Below are 21,363 nucleotides of genomic sequence, written 5' to 3'. Positions count from 1 at the left end.
CAGGACTGACCCTGCAGGGCGGGAGGGGTGCAGGTTCCTCCAGGGGAGTTGGGGAAGGTGAAAATAAGGGTCCTGGGGTATTACACTGGGACTGTGAGGACTGGAGACCCAGGGTCTTAGAGTTGGAGGTAGTGACCCGGCCTCCAGGCCCCGAAGAGGGTGAGGACTGGAGTCACTTGCCTCCACTGAGCCCCAGAGTTTCAGGAGGAAACTATAATGGGATGGGGCTCCTATCTTGGGGCCAGGCCAGTGCACACAGGATGGGAAGCTCAGCAGTGTCCTCATACCCACAGGGCCCAGCCTTGCCGTGGAGCAGGGATACCCCTCCCCATCCTTCCCCTCAACCCAAAAGCTGAACAGCTGTATCCTGATGCTTAGGGACTCCAAATAGAGCTGGGGGCTCCAGGTTGCCTGGAAGCTCTGAAGACTAGAGGGAGGGCACTTCTTGGCGGTCCTGGCATCCCCATCTGGAAGGCCTGGGCCCGTCACTCCCCAAAGCCACTGACGGCATCTCTTTATAACAGCTGGGCTGAGTCTGCAGTTCTGGGCAAGAGTCAGAGTGCCCCAGGTGCTTGCAGGCACCACTGTGTTCAGAAGCTTCAAGTAGCTAGCTCCCATAGCTCTACCTGTCTGCACAGGAGAGGGAGCCAGGGCAGAGAAACCCCATGAGCCTGTCCCACTGGAAGGATTTTCAAGGTCATCCAGTTTACCACCCTCCTGGCTCTGCTGGGGCAAATGGAGACCCAGAGCAGCCAAGGGCCCGGCCCAAAGTCACAGAAGCCATGTGCTAATATGGAAGGACACCCCAGAGGCTCACTCCCAGACCAGAGCTCCCAGGAGATGTTGCATCTGCTTGTTCTGTAGGATTTTCTCTTCTCACTCGTTTCTCTTCGCCTACCCTGAGACAGCGGAGAGAGGAGGGAGCTGGGGCCTCCCTGTGGTGGGGAAGAGTCTAGGAGTGCTGTGGGTCTAAGGCGGGTGTTCCTTTGGGGCAAATAATGGAGAAATGGCCACAGTCCCCCCACTCGGGCCTCCAGCTCTGGCTGCAGAGAGGTGGTCTAAGTGAGCAGCCCCGGCCTAAGTGAGTCAACGTCCAGGCTCCTCCCTTCCCCCATGTCTGCCACAAATAGGCATGGAAGTTAGTTCTTCTGGGTGTCTAACCAAAATCCTTCTCGTTGCAACCCAAGCTTCCTTCTCTAGGTTGGAAAGAATATAGTCATTTTGTAATAAGTCTGTTCTCTGGGAAAGGAGGGTAGGGACGTGATCTTCAGAGCCCCCTCCTCACCTGCATCAACCCCAACAGGATGCAGACGGGCCTGTGCATAATGGGGTGTTTGGCTGAGAGGACCTCGTTCCCCCATTCTTCCTCCCAATTAATTCTCTCTAACGAGGCGCTGCTTCTGCCATGTGGGGATCATGTCTCACATCCCAGAAGCCAATGTGATTTGCCACAATAAGTCTGGACCTGCTTGGGCTGACCCAACCTTGCCAAGAGCCACCAAGGTTGTCAACAGGAGTAATCACTGGAACGCTAATTAATTAATGAGGTGACTTGGAGATGGAATTTAGGAACTGGTTCCTAGAATGGCTGGCCTGCAGTGATTGGTGTGGGGTTTCCAACCCACTAACCCCAGAGGTTGAAGAAAGAACTTCAATCCCCTCTTCAATCCCTGGGAGAGTGTTTTGGGGGTGTTTTTTAAGATTTTTTTTTTTTTTTTTGATGTGAACCATTTTTTCAAGTCTTTATTGAATTTGTTACAATATTGCTTCTGTTTTATGTTTTGGTTTTTTTGGTCGTGAGGCATGTAGGATCTTAGCTCCCCGACCAGGGATCGAACCCACACCCCCTGCAACGGAAGGTGAAGTTTTTTTTTTTTTTTTTTTTAGAGGGTGGGGGTGGGGAGGGGGAATGGAGAGGTTAGTTTGTTGTTTTTTTTTAATTAATTAATTAATTAATTTATTTTTGGCTGTGTTGGGTCTTCGTTTCTGTGCGAGGGCTTTCTCTAGTTGCGGCAAGTGGGGGCCACTCTTCATCGCGGTGCGTGGGCCTCTCACTATCGTGGCCTCTCTTGTTGTGGAGCACAGGCTCCAGACGCGCAGGCTCAGTAGTTGTGGCTCACGGGCCCAGTTGCTCCGTGGCATGTGGGATCTTCCCAGACTAGGGCTCGAATCCGTGTCCCCTGCATTGGCAGGTGGACTCTCAACTACTGCACCACCAGGGAAGCCCAAGGCGAAGTCTTAACCACTGGCCCGCCAGGGAAGTCCCCCTGGGAGAGAGTTTTGTCTGCGCTTTTCAAATTAGTATTTCTGCCTATTAAAATGGTGCTAATTTTAAAACTAAAATTGCAAATAATAATAATAGCTACCATTTGCTAAACATCTACTAGGCCAGGTAGCATGCCGGGAACTCTGCATGCCTTGTATTAAATCTTCCTAATGCCCCTCAAGTCCAAGGTATTACTGTTTATCAAAGGGTGTTGCCTAGACAGTTAGATGTGTGTGTCTCAGGCTCTGGGGCCAGATTTTGGCTGGGGAACATGGAACCTTTGATGCATGGGGGGGGACTGAAGTCCTGGAAGGGTTGAGGTCTCTGTAGGAGGAAGAAAAGCTGTTTAAAAAGGGCAGGAGCAGGCAGGGGAGAGCCCCGACGAGCAGTTTCATGGACACTGGGGACAAGGGCATTTCGAGGAGGAGGGGGCTCCCTGCAGGTGAGCTGCTGCCGAGGGGACTAGAAGGAGTTGACAAGACTTGGCAAGCGGGGGGTGTGGCTGGACAAGGCAGTCGAGGAGGCAAAATGGCAGTCCGGTTTCTCTCTTTGTTCAGAGAAATGAACTCAGGGATGGGAAGCCATTGGAGAACAGCAAAGAAAATTTCACTTATTGGTGTTCTGTGAGATGGGGGGTTGGGGGCCTGGAGAAAAGGCAGTGATGGGGAAGCAATCACACGGCCCAGGGTGGAAAGGCATGGCCTCCAAGGGGTCCTGGGGTCCAGTAAGTACAAGGGCCTGGTTGACTGTGGTGGTAAAATGCGGATCCAGAACATGACAGTCCTGTGAGGTTCGTACCAGTATTATTCCACGTTTGCAAATGAGACAACTGAGGCCCATCAAGGTTAAGGACCTTGCCCAACGTCCAAAGTTGGTAATGATGGGATAGGCTCTGTACCCACAAAAGGATTCCATAACCCTCCTCAGCCCACCCCCATCTCGCTATAAAATGAGAAGGCCCAAGTCTGAACCCCAGATGGCTCCTTGCTAATTTATCGGTAGGAACATTCCAGTGCCCTCACCCAGCCCTCCTCCTTCATGGGGAATCCATGTTCAGGTTCACAGGGACCTTCTGAAGTAGGTGTTTGTGCCTTTGTTCTCTAACCCAGAGCTGAGGCAGGAGGCGGGGGTAGGGGGTCTATGGGCCAGCAGTTTGGGTAGGGAGCCTCCTTAGAAACTTGGGTGTGAGGACAGGGGAGCAAGGTCTGGCCTCCCTTCTGAGCCCCGGTCCTGTCGCCGGGAGTGTGGGGTCTGCCCCGGTGGACCCTGTGACCTTCAGATTAAGGCTGTAGGGCATTGGCCAAGGTCAGCTCAGCCAGGCATGGACGGGCCCGTCTGCACCCAGATACTGGGGTGATTTCCCCTTTTTCTTGAACTTGGAGGGCCATGTCATAGCCCCCTGTTCTCAGGGAGCCTCTGTTCTGGGGGTGCAGACAGAAGCCAAATAACCAAGGAATGTCAGGTGATGGTGCAGCTATGATGGGAAGGAGAGGGCTGTGTTGGAGCTTGCCCAGGGCTGTGCTGGGTCAGGCGGGTTGCAGAGGCCTCCCTGTGGCATGTGGGGCCTGATTTGTGGTGACCTTTCTGGCCCTGTCCTCTCTGGAGATTGGGGCTCTGGGCTCCAGGCCAATGTGGTCATCTCTGTCCTCCCCCAGACGTACACATGCATGCGCGCACACACACACACACACACACAAACACGCATGCTGGTGTCTCAGCTTCCTCGAGGGAGATGTCCAAGGTCCAGTCTCTGGGCCCATGGGCTTGGCTGCCACAAGAGGCTGGACCTGGGGACGGTGAACCTCCCTCCAATTCTGACAGCCGGTGTTCCCCACCTGGGAGCGCTTCCAATCCCATTTAATGAACCTCGTTAAGGTTCAAGAAGCAGTACCTTGGCCAAGTACCCTGCCCATGGCCCTGCCTGTTTCCCTCTCTCTTTGTGCCTCTCTCCCTCGATTCCTCTGGGCTCTCCCCCACCCCATTCCCCTCTCTTTCCCTCGCGATTCCCCCCGGGAGCTCTGGGAGGGGGGGAGGCTGGGGAACTGGGCTGCACATACAAGCCGGTGCCATTGTTCGACAATCTGTTTTTGTCTTCATCTTGTTGGCAGGCGGCAGGAGAGGAGCAAAAGGTTAATGAGACACTGTGCAGCGGGATTACCGACGGCGAGCGGCGGGCGGGCGAGCCAGCCATGGTGACAGGGAACTAATTAGGAGCAGTTTAACAGGAGGAAAAAGTGAAATCTCCTCTTCACCAACTGTCAATAATTAGCTGATTTGGTGAGGTTGAAATGTGCCCACAGGAAAAGTTGGGGCTTTTCTGTGGATGAGTGAGGCTGTGGGTATGGGGGCCCCTGGGGGCTCCGCCCTGTCCCTAGGTGGGGCTCAGGCCGGGGGCCGCCACACATGCCCCAGGTCTGCCCTCCTCCCGTCTGGCTGGCATCCCCCAACCTCAACTCTCTGTATGACCTTGGTCTTCACCCTAAAGACCTCAGTTTCCCCTGCCATAAGATAAGGTGTTGTACGTAAGCTTTCTCCTGGTTCCGCCCATGAGGATTCTGGAAGTGAAACCATGAGACCGGCCCCTGGTACTAGAGCAGGGAGAGCCGATGGCGGGCTGTGTGACCTTAAGTCAGCTGCTGACCCTTGGATGCCTCTCCGGCAGCGTGGCTGTGCCACCCTCTCGGGCCAGGTGTGGCTTATGAATGGTGCTGAATGGCGAGTGGGCAGAACCTTCCTTGGAACATGTCTTCTAGCCCCTGGACCCTCATTCAGCTCCTCTGTCCTCCCAGCAGCAATAGGGGCTGAGGTGGGGGCACAGGCAAGATGGGGCTGGGCTGCTGCCGTAGGGCTAGGGGCTCCTCGAGTGTGTGTGTCTCTCCCCCCGGCACCAGTTTTGCAGGGTCCACGTGAGGCCAAGGAGTCAGGTTCACTGGCAGCGAGGGTTGTTGCCCTGCAGTTGTCTATTGTCGGCTGTTGGTTTGCTGGCCCCTGCCCTTTGGCCTTCCCTGACACCTCAGCAGAGGACCCCCTCCCCACCCTCCCTCTGCCCCTCCAGCTTCTGCCAGACACCTTGACTGGAAGAAAAGGCAGCATCTGAGCCCCCCAGGGCTTGCTGCTCAGAACCTCCCCTGTCAGCCCTGCTAACCCCCCAAGCCCCTCCCTCTCAGCCCAGCCCCTCCTCACCTCAGCCCTGGAGGGTCCAGAGAACCAGAAACATAAGCCCTCCTTATGTCCTCACACTAGTCACCCTGGCCCCAGAGGTTGGCTCTTAGAGGTCACACGCATGCTGTAGATGAGGTACCTGAAGGTCCAGCTCAGCCATGCCCCTGCTCACTCCACTACTTCTTCCAGCTCCCCCTTCCAGCTTCCATAGTTACGAAACAAAGAGGCACATCGTCCCTGTATGTGAAAAGAATGTGGGTACTCCCAGTGGGTACCAGAACCTCCACCATCTCTCTCCCCATCACCAGCCCTGAAGAAAATGGTAGTTTTGATGAACCAGCTTGGCCGGGAGCTGTGACCTAGCAGAAGCAAATGTCTCCCCCAGCTTGCCTCCATTTCTCTGAGAAAGCATTTGAACTCCCAACCAAGAATAGGGAAGAGTTGGGAATGAGCTCAGGTCCACATTCAAGCTGTTCTAGAAGAGGTCCCTCCTCCAGGAAGTCCTCCCTGATGAGCCCCCCTAGGATCTGTCTCTCCCCACACATGTAGACTCTGGTCGCATGTGTTTCCTGCGTCCCATCTCCCTCCCCAGGACAACAGTTCTTTCTCCATCCCTTGACTCGTAGGGTGTCCCTAAGACTGAGAACTGGCACCATTTATCAACACCTAATACAGAGCATGGCTCACCTGGGCTCACCTTGACTTCATTGCTTCCTGCTTCTCCCACTCTTCCAGGGCTGATATGAGGCCAGAAGCAATGTCTAGGGGGTAGTGTGTCCCTCTTGAGTCCACAGAGATTCACCATCTCCCAGAGCACGTGGCTCCTCCCCTCCAATCTCAAATCCTTCTCCTACTTTGCTTGGAGATGCTTGTTTGGGGCTTTTCTCCTTTACTGCTTTAATCAGTCCCTATTGAACTCTGAAGCGGGCTATTTTTGCCATCAGAAATCTGCCGCCTCCCTGCCCGCTGCTTTCTTGGAGTTTGCCCACAGGACCCCCCAGGAGGGACGGATGGGAATGGCAAAGCCGCTTGGAGCCCAGGAACGCCAACGCCACCTGTCACGTTGCCTGTTCCACACACCCCCACCCCAAACCTGCGCGTGCATGCAGGCCCACACACGAGCACGTGCACGAACATGCGCACACATGCCCCGGTGACAGGCCTCAGCAGGGCCACCTCTCAGCCCATCCCTCCCCAGTTCTTTCTAGGACCTTCTAAAACACCTAGCTGAATAGAGGACAGGGAGGGAGGAGGCTTGGTTGTGCAAAGCTTCTGCTGAGAGGATTAAATGCATCCGTATGTGTGAAGTATTTAGAACTTGCCTGGCCCACAGCAAGCGCTCGGCCCTGTGAGCCATGAGGAGACACAGGCGAGCAAGACCCGGCCTGCCGGTGGGATAGCCACGGGGTCCTGCCTTCCTTTAGCAGGTTTTCTAAGCCTCCAAAGGGCCTTCTCATCCATTTCTTGGTATTATCCACATCCCAGCCCCAGGAGTAGAAAAATCTTTCCACCTCACATGTGGGGAAACTGAGACCTTGAGAAGATGGAGGACAGAGAATGATTCTGAGTTTGGTCCACCAGAGGGCACCCAGGAACAGTGCAAAGCTCCAAAATGGGGGGAGGGGGTGGTCCGAGCATTCCGTGGGTGCACATCGCACAGGGGGGATGGAAAAGTATAAGATAAGGATCCCTGAACTTAGGGAGTGCAGTTCAGTTTGATTCAACTTTTACCGAGGGCCGACTATGCACATGGCACAGGGTGACTTGAGCTACCCTGAGTGGCTCACGCTGGGGTGGGGTGGGGGCGCCCCTGTATTCACAGCTGGCCTGCAGCTGGGGGTGTAATCGGCCGGGGGCACCGGAGGCAGCAGCAATGGATTTGGTCTGCGAAGATCAGGGGAAGCTTCCTGGAGGATTAGGCCTCAAAGCCTACGCGTACAACGTACTGGGCATGAGAGCAGCCAGCGGGTGAGGAAGCTGGAGAAGGTCGCAGAAGACCCTGAGTGTCCAGCCAAGGAGTCTGACATTCACTGCGAAGGCAGTGGGAGCCCAGAGCCAGCACCAGAGGCCTGCCCCACGGATCTAGGCTCAGGCCTCAGCTGTTCCCCAGCTCCGGCCTAACACTCCTGTCCTCCAAGGACACGCAGGATAACACTCAGGCCTGGACGTGTGTATCTGAGCAGGACCTGAGGCCCACCTAGCCCTGGTGACAGAGGGTGGTATGTGGCCGCCCAGTAGGCAAGTTGGTTCCGGACCTGGCAGAGGCCTCAGGCACACAGGGTCAGCCAGGTGCCGGCCTGGGCTTTGGACCTGTGTCAATGTCGCCACCACCTGCGGACCCTCAGAGGCCCAGACCCCTGGCCAGGAGCAGGAGGCCGCTTTGAGCCATGTCACAGGGTCACGCTGAACACCCCACCCCCCAGCCCAATGCCTTTGAAAAGGAGGCAGAAAAGCCACCAGAAGAAAGGCAAGTAGGAGGAACTTCTTTGTAGTAGGTAAAAGCCCCTGAAAATGGGGCACAGGCCGGGGATCCAGTTTCCTGTTTATGTCTCGGCACCTTAGCTCCAGGTTCAAATATGTAAACTATCTGCTGGCTGCTGGCTGCAGGTGTGTGTGTGCTCTGAGGCTGCAGAGGCAGAGGTGATCCCAAATGCATTCCTGACTCTGGCCCCCCACCCAAGATGAGCCAGGAGACAGAGGCAAATAGCTCAGGGTTAACCCTTCCAGCGCCACAAAGGAAGCCCTTCAGGCTGCTCTAGGGGGCTCTGGGGCCAGCTGGGCCTGGGGGTGCTCCAGAGAGGCTCGTGCTTTGTGTTTGCTGCCTCTGACCTTAGATGCAACCCGAAATCTGGGGCTATCTGCTACAAGGGGCAGCAGGGTCTGAGCTGGGTCTGGAGGCTGGGGTTTGGGGCTCTGATAGGGTTAGGGTTAGGGTTAGGGTCTGAGAGGGGAGGGCATCCGGGTGAAGCTGTCTGGCAGCCAGGGTGCAGGTTCTGCCTGGGAGTCAGGGAGTGCTAGCAGGGCAATACTGCTCATGTCATGGCAAAGCGAGCCGTTTCCAACAGGCCCACGTCTTCTTGGCACCCCCAGTTCTGGGGCTGGGGGGTACCATCAACCAGTGCTGACTGATCACTTCAGCCAGGGCTCTGGCTCCTCATCCCAGACCCTGCCTTCCCTCGAGGTCCCCTGATGACTGGCCATCAGGCACCTGGGGAGGAGTTCACCAGATGAATGGAGGGACCCACAGGTTCCTGCTGGCCCCCCACTGGCTGCCTGGACTGGGTCACCCCTTCTCCCTGTTGCCACTCCTTGCCCAGCCTTCCTTCTCCTTGTCACCTTCTCCCCAGAGGAGGCCCCTCAGAGCTCATCTGTGGTCAAGCCCCTGCCCTTGGCCTACTACCCTGGGGCTCTAATCTTTTCTGGGCTGATGATAGTGACCCCTCCTTGCAGTATCCGCTCCTCTCGCTTGGCCTTGGGATCTCCCTCTGTCCACAGCCCACCTCAGAGCCACTGTGGCCACCACACCATTTGTTCTGCTGCTGACACAGCACATGGAGCCGGCTTCCGCTTCTTCCCTTACCCCAAATAGCAGGGAGACCCCAAGGGAACACACACCCTGTCCCTACCTCTGGGACCCTGAAGCTGGTTAGTTGCCCTCACTCAGTACTTGAATCTCATTCATTTACCAGCACAGCCCTGGATGTGATTTCTGTGGAGGGGACTCAGGCCCCCCACACCTCAGAGAGGTGATCTTCAAGGGGTAGGCAGCATGGGGGTCCCTGCCCCAGCTTCCTCCGCTGAGCCCAGTGGTGAGGACCCTCAGTGGTCCCAACATCCATGAGCCCTCGAGACGGTGAGCCATTGGCTCAACCCCCAGCTATGGTCAGAGAACTAGAGAGGTCTTAACGAATGACCAGTTGAATTGGCCCAGGATGGAAGTGAGAGGCTGAGTGAGGGTTAGGAAATCTGGACTCTAGGGGGTCACCAAATCCCACCAAAATCCCTCTGCCAAGACCAAAGACCAAAGCCTCTCAGCCCTCACCGGGGCCACTTGGAAACTCTGTTTGCCTGGCATTGCCATGCTGCCTGTTGTCTGTGGTGCCCTCCGTCACTGCCACCGCCCCTTGGGCTGGTCCCCCAAGGCCGCCATCATGGGCTTGTTCCCTATACCCGCCCCTCAAATGTGCCTGTTCCCCAGGCCTGGCGCCCTCCCCTGCCATCTGCTCTTCTGGGCAACTCCTCCACTCTGGGGCTCTGGCTGCGCTCACATATCCAGGGCTCACTCTTCTGCCCAGGCCCCTGCCCAGAGCTCCTCTCCCGAGACCTGTCTGCCTCACCGGCTTCTCAACCTGGGGGACCCAGGCCTGCCACCCTCCCACCCTGACCCCCCCCCCCATATTCCCCTGCCTCTGAGAACGGCGTCACCAGCCACCCAGGCTCCTGAGCTAGAATTAGGAATCATCCAACGCACAGTCATCTTCGACACCTCCCTCTCACCCCCACATGGAATTGGTCATCAACTCCTATGGATTTCGTCTCAGAAAGGATCCCCAGCACACCCTCCTGTCAGCCCCCACTGGCAGCATCATAGGGCAGGACCTGCCACCTCTCTCTGATTCCCTCAGCTGCCCCCTCACTCACCTCTCCAGTCCATCCTCCATGCTCACCACCACCAGCGAGACAGGTATCTTGGACCACCCCTGCTCAGAATCCTTCCGTGACTCCCCATTGCCCTCGGGTAAAATGCTGACACCTTCATGTGGCCTACAGGGACCTGCCTGCCCCAGCCCCACCTCCATTTCCTGCCACATTCCCAGCCTGCCCAGCATTGCCCACACCAGACATGCCATGCTGGCCAGCTTATGCTTTTCTCTTCCCCAGCAAGCCTTTCCTGCCCTCCCTTATCAAAACCTTCTGTTTCTTCCTGGCCTCCCTCCTCTGAGAAGTCTTCCTTCCTTGTTCTTTCATCAATGCACGGTAACCCCCACCCCCTCCCAGTTTCCATGGCACTTGGTTTGTCTCTCTGGGATCCATCTGCTTGCCTTTCTGACTCCTTCCCTAGACTTGAAGCTTCTCAAGGGCATGGGCTGCTCTGGTCCATCTCTGTGTGCCCAGCCCTGGTGTATGGAGTTGGCAGCTATGAACATCTGCTGACTTGAGGGCCGATGGAATTGAAATGAGAGGAAAAGCCTTAGATGCCAGCTCTGTCCCTAAACGCCTGCTCCTGAGTTGAGGGCCTCGTCCACTGCCCTCCCCCGCAACCTTCCCATTGCCGGCGTCTCCCCCCCTGCTTCCCTCCTACCTGCTGCCCTCAGCACAGTGGCGAGCCTGGGTCTGCAACAGCCCCGCTGGGAGGGTGAGGCCTCGGTCTCCACCAGGGCCAGTGCTCTCCAGGGAACGGGCCGAGTAGGCCGTGGCCCTGGCCCGTGGTCCTCCACTGTGGTGGTGAGCAGCCTCTCCGATTTTAATGCGGGCCTCAGTGCTTCAGTGAAAGCCGGCATGGGAAGTTGCTAATAATGGCACTAAAATAAAATATGCTACATCTGTTATGGGTAGCAGAACAAAATTAGCTGCTCACACCTCTGACATCCAAGATGTCTTAACTTAAAATACTCCTTGGCTTACTTTACATCATTTACTGATTATATTTAAAAGAAATACAATTTTGCAATTACTGTTCTTTCCAGCGTGATATCTATGCATCATTTTCCTTTTATGTTTATATATTTCTCCTTCATTAGTGCAGTCTGAAGGGTGATTAGGATTCTTCAAACATTTTACAGAGGTTAAACGTTGATTAAGATTTAATTATTACTGTAAATAGCTTGGAATGACATATGGTGCAAAAGCCTGACATATGTGCATTTGAATAAATGAAGTGCTATTTCCCAGGATGCCTCAGTAGCTGTTTAACAGCTTTCCCGAAGGGTTATGTTACACCTCATGGTAAGATTGCTGGGATGTTATATTTTGTTGGTTTTTGCAGCTGAAAGCTAAGAACAGTTTTCCAGTTTTTTAAAAACATTGAATATTTTAAATACCTAAATTGTTTTGCACAAATTTTTGCTAATTTGTCTAACTAGGTTAAACATTTTCAAAAGCATTTAGATTTTTAAGCGTGGGCGCTGTGCATTGTGTCAGTGGCAGCATGGGGACGAGGAGAGCTGGTGGGGTGGAGGGGACTCGGAGGCCGGCAGGGGTATGGAGGGAGGAGGTGGTCTGAGGAGAGGGGGTGGGGAAGAGGCCTGGTCCCTGAGCCTAGCTCTTGTCTCTTTGGCCCTCTCAAGTGGCCTGGGTATTGGGGTACCAGGGACTACAGGAAGAGGGTCCCCCTTCTCCAGGAACTTCACCGGGCCCACCAGCTGTAGTCCACACTGAATCCCCTCTTGTCTGGTCTCGGACATGACTGAGTTCTCTAAAAGCCCGTCCAGTCTACGGCACCTCCTGCCTACTGCCCAGGGTTGCCACGTCTTGATGTATAGCAGGTACCTGGGACCAAGCTCAGCGAGCTGAGTTTCAAAGGCCCGGTGCTCCCTTGACTCAGTCCAGGGCAGGTGTCAGGCTGGAGCCCCCCACAGAGGTAGCGCCTCCCTCCCGGCTCCCTCAGGTTTGGGGGCTCAGGTGTCCCCACCAGATCAGTCCCTGGAGCTGCAGATCAACATCTGGGCGGCTGTGGAGCCTCCAGGGGGACCCCAACCTCCCAGTACCCTCTGCCTGTCTTCTTTCCGCTCATTGATTCAACACTTATGAACACCTACTGTCTCCCGGCACTGGGCCCTGAGGATGCAGGATGAACAAGATCACACACTCGCTGCCTCATGGAGCTTGTGATCTAACGCGGAGAAGGGGGAGATGAGTGATCGGGCCGCCTTGAACCACATGCTACAACGGCTATACAAAGTGCAGGGGAGACTGGGGCTGGAGAGGTGGCCGTACCCAGCCTGGATGAGGGAAGATGTCTAAAGCTGAGGGAATCAGGGTGGGGGAGGAGAGGACGTGGCAGAGGGGCAGCTCAGGCGAAGACTCGGGGTGGGGATAACCCAGTGTGTCTGAGGCACGGTGATAAGTGGGTGTGCCGTGTCTCCAGTCCAAGGGACCGGGTGGTGAGGGGGAGGCAGGGGCTGGATCTTGAGGGATCCAGGGATCCCACTGGGTCCGGGAGGGCAGTGGGGCCAATGAGCCATTTCATAACAAAGAGAGGCATGGCCAGACTTGCAGCTGAGAAGGCTCCCGCTGGCTGTGGTGGGGGAGGGACTGGAGTGGGTGAGACCTGAGGGGAGGGAAGGAGAGTGGAGGTCAGGAGGCCCCAGGGTCTCCGGCCAGAGCACCATTGGGTGACGGTGTGGTTAGCAGGGGTGGGGCAGGAGGAGATGAGGAATTCCGTTCTGCTCTGGATGGGTTGAGTTTAAGTACCTGTGGGGCTATGTGCAGGGAAGAGGAACCCTGAGACTCTGAGAAGTGTCCAGTGGGTGCCACACAAAGGGAGCTGGCAGTAACCTTGGAGAGGAGGATTGTTGTGGAGCGTGGTAGGAACAGAGGCCAGATTTGCTGCAGGTTGGAGAGTCAGTGGGAGGTGAGGAGGTGGTGCTGGCCAGTGTGGACGACGCCTTGAAGAAACGTGGCTGCTGGAGGGGAGAGAGACCCGCTGGTAGCTGGAGCATGACATGGGGTTAAGGGGAGGTTCTGTGGGATGGGAGGTTCTCTGCTGATGAACAGGAGTCAGTGGGCTGAAAAGGTGGGAAGGAGGGAGGGCAGTCCAACAGTGGTCTCCAGAGTGGGGTCTTCGGGGGGAGGGATAGCCGCAGCGGGGCAGCTGGAGGGCAGGTCCAGAGCAGAGCGTGGACACAGGTAGGTCGTTGGTTTGCCGAGAAGCTGAGGGGTGTCTTCTGATGACTTCTGGTTTCCCTCCGAAGTAGGAAGGTGAGTGGGGAGCTGAGGGTGGCGTGGCTGAGGAGAGCAGAGGAGGGTTCAGGTGACCTCTGCGGAGAACGGGAGAGGGAGCTGACCGGCCATGTGGCCCAGGGGTGGGGATTGTCTGGCCACTGTGAGGGTCCAGCCAAAGTCAGGGGCAGTGAGTGTTGAGTGGTCTCCACTAGGTGGTCAGGTTTAAGTGGAGAGAAGGTAGATGCATAATTGGGTTCCTCCAAAGCAGGGCTTCTGCCAGTCTAGGCCAGAAGGGCCTTGCAGCTCGGAGAGGCTGAAGTGGTTGGCCCTTCGCATCTGGGTTGGAGGGGGAGGATGTGAAGACTGAGCCGTAGGGAGTCTGGGGCTGGGGTCTTGGTGGTCCGAAAACGGATAGGGAGAGTGAGTGGGGTGCTGGAAGGACAGGGGATGGTGGGGTCCAAGAGGGCGGGGTTTGGATTTAAAGAGTCTGGATGGAGCAGCCCTGGGGGTGACCAGGCCCAGGGTGTGTCCTGGGAGTGATTTATGCAGCATCAGGGACAAGGTCCTTGGAGATGAGGGAGACAGAGAACTCAGAGGGTAGGACGTTCCCCCACATGGATGTGCTGGCAGAGGAAGAGGCATGACCTGGGCTGGAAGGGGTATCGTGAGCCCCTGGGCCGAAGAGCAGTAAAGAAGGAAGATGTAACATTAGGCAGCACACCTGGGCCCTGGCTGGGGTGCTGGGGGCAGAGGGGAGAAGTGTGGGCACCAGGTGGTCCTAACTGCTACTCCCAGCTCCCCACTCACCCCTTCCCTCCCATCCCCCTCACCTTTCCTCTCTCTGTTCTCACTTTCTTCTCAGATCGAAACGACCCAGTTAGAGCCTGAGATTGCCCGGGCCACGAGCAGCCGGACAGTGGTGTACAACAAGGGGCTGTGAGCGGTGGCCGGCCGGCCTGGGGAACGGAGCGTTGTCCAGGCCGGGGGTCGGGGGCAGGGAAGGAGTCCCGTGGGCTGCACCTGCAGGGAGAGGCCAGCTGACCCCCCAGTCCTGGGCTACCTGCGGGAGCCCTCCCCCGACAGTGGTAGGGAGACTAATCTATTCACACTTTAACATAAGGGAGAGGAATTCTGACACATTTACTATGAAAAATAATCAAGTGCATTTCTGGGCCTTACGTGGGGTTTTCAAAACTCTACTTAGCACAATTATGTGTGAAGCTGAAAAATTGTAGAGTGCCCATGGGGTAGGATTAGGATCCTTTTATACTTTGGTTTCTTTTTTCTTTTTCTTTTTTATCAGAATCAAGCCTTGGGTGCAGCTGCCCGGATGCAACAGGTGGTGGGAGGAGTAGGCCTGGTGGCCTTGGTGGCCTGGCTGGTAGATTTAAGATGTTACTGTGGCCAGGTCCGATAGCTCCCTGGGCTGGGCTGGGCTGGGCTGGAATAGGGAGGGGAGGGGAGGCAGTCTACACTTCACAGGATGAACCAGCTGTGACTGAGTTCCTCAGGAGGTGGCCCAGGAAGTCAAGGGGCACTGGAGGCCTCTAGAAGTCTCCTTGGGCAGCTGGCTCTGAGTGTGGCCAGCCTTCATGCCACACCTGCAGAACCACTTCCTCTGCATGAAACCCAGTGACACACTGAGGCTGGTGTCACCCTCCACGGAGCCCTGATCCATTTGAGACCCCGAGATGACCCCAGCTCCAGGCAGGAAGTCCTAAGAAAGAACGATGCTTATCGGGAACCGTGGCCTGCACTCTGCCCTCTGCGGGAAGATCTTCCTTCCAGGCACAGGCTGGAAGCTGGGCGTTGGGACTGAGGGTAGGGCTGGAGCCAGGCTGACTGCTGTCCTTTCCAGCCACCGGGCCACCTGACCCAGCCCACCATTTCCTGAGCAGGAGGGTCTCGTGCCTGAGAGTGCAAAGCCCAGATCTCTAGGCATCTACCTGAGAGCATCAACCCAGGAGCAGCAGGCCCCAGCTCTGGCACTAATGGGCTGTGTGACCTTGGACGTGTCCACTACCTTCGCTGAGTCTCCACTCCCTGTCTGAAACCAGAGGACTGGATTGAGGGGTTCCCACCTGCTCTTCCAACTAGACTTTGTCTTTGCCTGTCCTGCTCAGGTGCTGGGCATCCCAGGCATATCCCCACCGTGGACACTGGACTGGGAATGGGGCAGGCTCCCTTGGAAATGGCCGGCTGTTGGCCTCAGAACCTGGACCTTGCCCTTCTGTATGTGAACACACATTCCTGGAGCACTTGACTTTTGCCAAACACTTTACAGGTCTGAGGGAAGAGGCAGCGTGCATGCCTGGGCCTGAGTGTGGGCCCCCATGCTCATGCCGCTGCCTCTCACCCTGCATGGGCCTCCGAGGCCCCTTGCTGCTGACTCCCATTTGCAGGCGAGGAAAGGGGAGAGTGCTACAGGAGCTTTGCAGAGGAAGCAGGGCCTGAGGTGGGGGTGAACAAGATAAGCCCCCTGACCCCCATCTGAAAGGCCCAAACAAAGAGGAAGCCTGGGCCTCCATGCATCCCTCACCTGACCCCAACTTGAATGGAGCCCTTGATATGCAGCCAAAGGGCCTCTGCTTCCCTGGTGACTTCATCTGGGGAGAGACCTGGCTGGAGATGAACACAAGCACTTGCAGGAAAAGCTATTGCAGGACGGCAAGGGCGTGGCCATGGGTGGCTCTTGCCATCTTTAGGGCAGGGTAGTTGTGAGGTGCATTGATACCACGCACTCCTCAGAAGCCCCTGCTGCCCTCACCACCCAGGCAGGCCCTGGTGCCTCCCACCTAGCTCTGCAGGATGCTGCCCTGAGGGCTCCCCACTCTCTTAAGGAGCAGCCCACCCACTGCCCATCAGGAAAAGGAGACGGCAGAGACAAGCATGGAGGACACAAGAGCAGAGGGGGTACCACAGTGTTGGAGGGGCAGATCGTTTTTAGCTAATCCTGCCATAATGTGAATGTGCCAATGACTGGGGACTGGGCATGTCTGGGTCCTCTTTTGAAAAGCTCACTTCAAGCTCACCTTGCCCCACCTCTCATAGGGTCTTGTTCTTTTGCACTTCACCTTGGGACCAAAACTGCCCACCCCAGCTCTACTCCCACCCCATCCAGGGGCCTGGCAGAGATGGGGTCTTTCCAACTCTGCCTCTGTGCTGGTTGCCCCTGCCCAGCCCCATCCCTGCCCGAGCCTTGGGAGCCCTGTGGCCTCGGCATCTCATAACCTACTTACTTTGTCTCCTGGATGCTTTCCGGTCATGCTCCCAATGCAGTTTCACGTGAGCTAAGGGGGTTTCTCCTGGGGAGTGGGAGGGGTGGGTGGCAAAGGATCCTTGTAGCTCAGGGTAATTGGGACGGAGGTTCAGGCGACCATGCTGCTCAGTCCTGGTCTGACTGCAAAAAATACCATGAGGGGAAGCTTTTGGCCAACATCCGTCCTCTACTCTGCTGAGGACAGAGGAAGGGAGGCCTCGTGGGCAGATTGGTTCATAACTAGGGGTGGTGGGCAGGCTGAGCCGGGATCCACTGAGGGCTGGGCCTGGCCCAGCTGTGCCAGAAGACAGGGCACACCTGCAACTGGCTCTCTCTCTAGCCCTGGTGTACCCTCCTCTGGTCACTTCAAACATTCCCTCAGGCTTGGGGTTGCCCTTCTCCTATTCCAGAGAGCAATCTGAGAGCACAGGAACTAAAAGCCCAAGATGTCAGACCCCTTTTCCAATTCCTGACTGTGAGCCAGCTGTTCTCCTGTCCTGGGCCTCTAGCCTGGGAGCAGGGTGACGTCCTGAGAGGACAAGGGCAGTGGACAGAAGCAAGGTGGTTTTCTAGCCCTGAGCCAGTGTGAGTGAGACACCAGCACACATGCCTTGGCCACTCCCAGGGGACTTTGCAGTGTCTTTTTAACCTTCTCAGAAAATTTCTCAATCTCTGTGATTTATGTAATACTAATGAGCTGTGGGCAATAAATGATGGATTTAAAGCATCAGGGCTTGGCTTTGTGAATTGTGCGTGGGAGAGGTAGGGGTGGGGAAACAGTGGGAACAAGCCAAGAGCTGACTGAGGATTTCGTGGAAAGGCCCCTGAGGAAGGTGCAGACCCAGGCTCCAGGAGGGCTCAGGCCTGCTAGGAGGCCCAAAGGGAAAGAGAGACAAAAAGACGGAGGGGCATGTGAGGCAGGAGGCGGGACAAAGCGGGTGAGCTGAAACTCTGCAGAAAGACCCTTTACAGAGTGGTGGCTGAGTGGAGGGCTCACTAAGGGCCCCACTGCAAGGAATTGAGTAGAGGAGGGATTTTGGTAGATTCTCGGCTACTAATATCCAGGGGACTCGGGCGGAGGCATGGGAGGGGCATTCTGGACTGCCTGGGGTCCTGGAGGGACTTCACAGGGAGAAGAGGTTTGAGCCCAGTGGAAAGGTACCTGATATTGGCAGTGGTGCGTGGCACCATCCCTGGGAACGCTGCCCCTTCCTAACTCCTCCACAGTCCCTCAGGGCCAGGCCTCAGCCACCTCCTGACAGCTCTGGCTCCTCCAGTTCCAGGCAGCTCCCAGAGTTCCTGAGGGAGTGAGACCTGGCCTCGTCTCTGGGACCTCCAAGCATCTTCCCAGCCTGCAGGGAGAAGCTGATGGCCTCCTCTGCGAGGAGGACCATGCAGTGGAGGTGGGGTTCATGACTGGGGTAGGGCAGACCTGGGTTCCAGCCCCAGTTTGGCCCCAGCCCGACTGTGACTTCTAGCCAGTCACCTCCTTTATTCACCCATTCATTCAGTCGGATGTTTATGGGACATCTCCAGCAGAGCCTTGGTGTCCCTTAGCTATAAAACATGAAGAACAGCATCACTCGGGGGACTGGTGTAAGGACGGAAGAGACCAGGTAAGGAACGCACCCAGACGCTTCTCCCACACCTCCCAGGTGTCGGGGGGCTGCCGCCTCCCTTTGCCTGGGCGCTGGGCCTCCCTAGGAGGGTGGGAGGGGGGAAAGGGATGGGGGAGGGGTCCGTTCTCAAAGTGATACTTTTAGGTCAGGGGGCTTCTGGTCTCTGGGGAATTTCTTTGCTAAGAGCCTCACTGGCCACGGCCCCCATCCGGATGGAAATCCTTGACTCTCAGAAAAGACACAAATCCCTCCTGGGAGCTGTTTGTTGTTTTTAGCTAGTTTGGGGGCTCAGCTTCTGCCTAGCCCGGAGATCATTAACACTCCAGGAATGTGGCTTCCCCTGGCCCCATCCCCATCCGCTGGCCCCTAGGGCCTCCCTCCTCCCACTCAGGCCATGGTTAGAAGGAGAGTCAGAATGCTAGCAGACGAGGGCAGTGATGAGTGACCCTTTCCCGAGGCCCCGGGGAGCCGGCTTCCCCTGTCCTCCAGAACTGCTGCCGCCCCTGCCATCTCACCCGTTCTGCTGCCATTGGTTAGCCCCCCAAACGGGAGAGTCTCAGCCATTCCCTGAAAGGCCTAACCCGCACGTGCTTCCCTGCGGTACCAGGTGTCTCTCTCAGGCAGTGGCCCAGAAGCGTTTGTTCTCCGTGTCCCATTCCGAGGTAGGTGCTGGCAGACTGTCCAGGTCAGAGCCTGGCTCCTTTCCGACGACACCGCCTCAGCCAGAGCAAGAATCGGGAGACCCACCGCAGCCCAGTCCCCTGGGCCTTTCAGAAGGGTAGAGAGGAGGAAGGAGAGAACAAAATGGGGAAAGAGAAGGTGTACAAATGGGCAGACAGACAGAGACACCAGATGTCCCCCTTGAAGACCCCACGCAAATCCAGCGGGTAAATGAGGGAAGGGGGCTGCCATCAGTCCCCAGCCACCTGAGCTGGTTCTCCTCCTCTTCACATGTGAGCATGGCAGAGGGAGGGACAGTACAGCAGGGCCCTCGCTCTCCAGAAGTGATCTGCAGGAAGACACTGGAGACATAAGTGAGCCAGGGGCTGCAGCGCCAAGGAGGCTGGGAGCCACTGGAGGCTTTAAGTGGAGAAGTAGATTCATCTGTCAACAGAGTGGAGCGTAGCGTGAAAAGGCAAGACTGCTGGGGAGACCAGGGAAGAGGCCACTGTGGCAGTCAAGGTGAGGGAAGATGGGGCCTGGCCAGGTGGTGGGATGGGGATGGAGAGAAGTGAAGAGATTCAGAACTGCTTAGCTCTTGCCGATTGATTGTGGAAAGGATGGCAGAGAAAAGTCAAAGATGGCCCCAGGTTCTTGGCTTGGGCAGCTGAGGACATAGATGGTGGTGCCACTTCTCAGAGCTTAGGAACAGAGAAGGAAGAACAAATCTGCAGAGAAGATGGTATGTTCTGTTCTGCAAGTTATTAGAGGTTCCTATGAGATAACCAAGTCAAGATGTCAGGAGACAATAGAGTGTGCTTGTCTGGAGTTCAGGGGGCAGGGTGGGACTGGATGTGTAGATTGGCGTGTTATCCATTTATTGAGAGTACCTGGAGCTAAAGGAACAGAGGTAACCACCTCTGTGACTCAGGGGGAGTACGTGGGGGGGAGAAGAGGAAGACTGGTTTGGAACCTCAAGGAGTCCCCATCTGTGAGGCCTGCTAAGACTCTCAGCTACAAGAAAGGTGTTGTGGACTGAATTATGTCCCCCCAGTATGTTGAAGTCCCAACCCCCGGTATCTCGCAATGTGACTCTATTTGGAGGTACAATCTTTAAAGAGGTAATTAAGTTAAAATGAGATCAATTAGGATGGGCCCTAATCCTACCAATATGACTGGTGTCCTTATAAGAAGGGGAAGTTTGGACATAGACAGGCATAGAGGGAGAACACCATGTGAACATGAAGACAGCCACCTGCAAGCCAAGGAGAAAAACCTCAGAAGAAAACAACCCTGCTGGCACTTTGATCTCAGACTTCTAGCCTCTAGAACTGTGAGAAAATAAATTTCTGTTGTTTAAGCCACCCAGTCTGCAGTGCTTGTCATGGCAGCCCTAGCAGATTAATACAAGAGGTAAGAGGAAGATAAGTAGAGTGTGGTATCCCAGAGGACAAGAGATGAGAATGCTTCAAGTAGGAGAGGTTGTCCACATATTTAATAGGTGCTGAGAGTTGAAGGAAGATGAAGACCAGGCTGTGTCTCTTGGAAGGACCTGAAGAGAATGGTCTCAGTGGAGTGTGGTCGGGGCAAAAGGCAGATCTCCATGGGCTGAGAAGTTAGCAGGACTCCCACTGACTGCCAACGCAGAGACTTCTTTAAAGAGATTTGGTTGTGAGTTGGGCAGAGAGACATGACGATGGCTGCAGCATCACATGGGGCTAAGGGAGGGCTTTAGAAGGGAGACTCTCGGGCAGCTCAAAACTCTAAAGGGTGAGAGTGAAAGAGACTGTAAAGGCAGGAAAGAGGAAGAACCACCCAGAAGTGAGGTCCCCATAGGGGCAGGGAGGATCTTGGCTGATAACAGGAGGCAAGTGGAGAGAATGAGTTGGATGCAGGCAGTGTGGGTCTGAGGGTGGGAAGCGGGGGTGGGGGGGAAGGCTAGCTTCCCTGGCCCCTCCAGATCCACTCTGCAACCTTCTCCCCCTACTCTCAGTCCCAGGAGGCTGACTCATAGCACTCGCTGTCTGGCTCCCGCCGTCGGGAGTCAACGGCAGGAAACTGGAGGATTGGAGGAGAGTGAGACTGGGGGCTTTATTCCCCCTAGAATCCCCTGCAGGCTGTGGGCCTCTTGCTCCTAAAGTCTACAGCTCCTGTCTGGGGCCCTCTCCGTCCAGCTGTCCTCTCAGGTTCTGTCTGGCACCTGCTCCTGCCCTTGGCCCCTTCAGGCCTAAGGGCCACATGGATTCCCAACGGTTGCTAGTCTTGGGGTCCCACAACATCTCCTGTTGGTTTCCCAAAATTTGTTGATTGCCCTTTATTCAACTCTCCTCAAAGCGCTTCCATTTGACGAGACCATCTCTTTCTACTGGGCCCCTGACTGATATGAAGGTGTTCCCTTCTAGTGCTTCTAGGTGGAAGTAAGTTCCTCTCCTGAGGGTAAGGGGGAAAATGAGGTGTGGGGGAGAACCTTGGGGAGAGGTTTGAGATATTCCTGTGGAGAATGGGAGTGGACT

At 56.0% G+C, this 21,363-nt stretch overlaps 1 protein-coding gene across 2 annotated transcripts in view; it reads left to right on the top strand.

Moving 5' to 3' along the window:
- SFXN5 (sideroflexin 5) overlaps positions 1 to 14,739 on the top strand; it is a 118,426-nt gene extending 103,687 nt beyond the window's left edge. For both annotated transcript variants that reach the window (XM_061168781.1, XM_061168779.1), the window contains one exon: positions 14,175 to 14,739. In XM_061168781.1, the coding sequence (XP_061024764.1) occupies positions 14,175 to 14,252 (78 nt within the window). In that variant the 3' untranslated portion in view covers positions 14,253 to 14,739. The remainder of the gene's footprint in view (positions 1 to 14,174) is intronic.
- The last annotated feature ends 6,624 nt before the right edge of the window (positions 14,740 to 21,363 follow it).

Source organism: Eubalaena glacialis, chromosome 14 (genome assembly GCF_028564815.1).
Source record: "Eubalaena glacialis isolate mEubGla1 chromosome 14, mEubGla1.1.hap2.+ XY, whole genome shotgun sequence".
Classification (NCBI taxonomy): Eukaryota; Metazoa; Chordata; class Mammalia; order Artiodactyla; family Balaenidae; genus Eubalaena; species Eubalaena glacialis.
The sequence above is the reverse complement of the archived record's forward strand: the minus strand, read 5'-3'. Positions and strand labels throughout refer to the sequence as shown.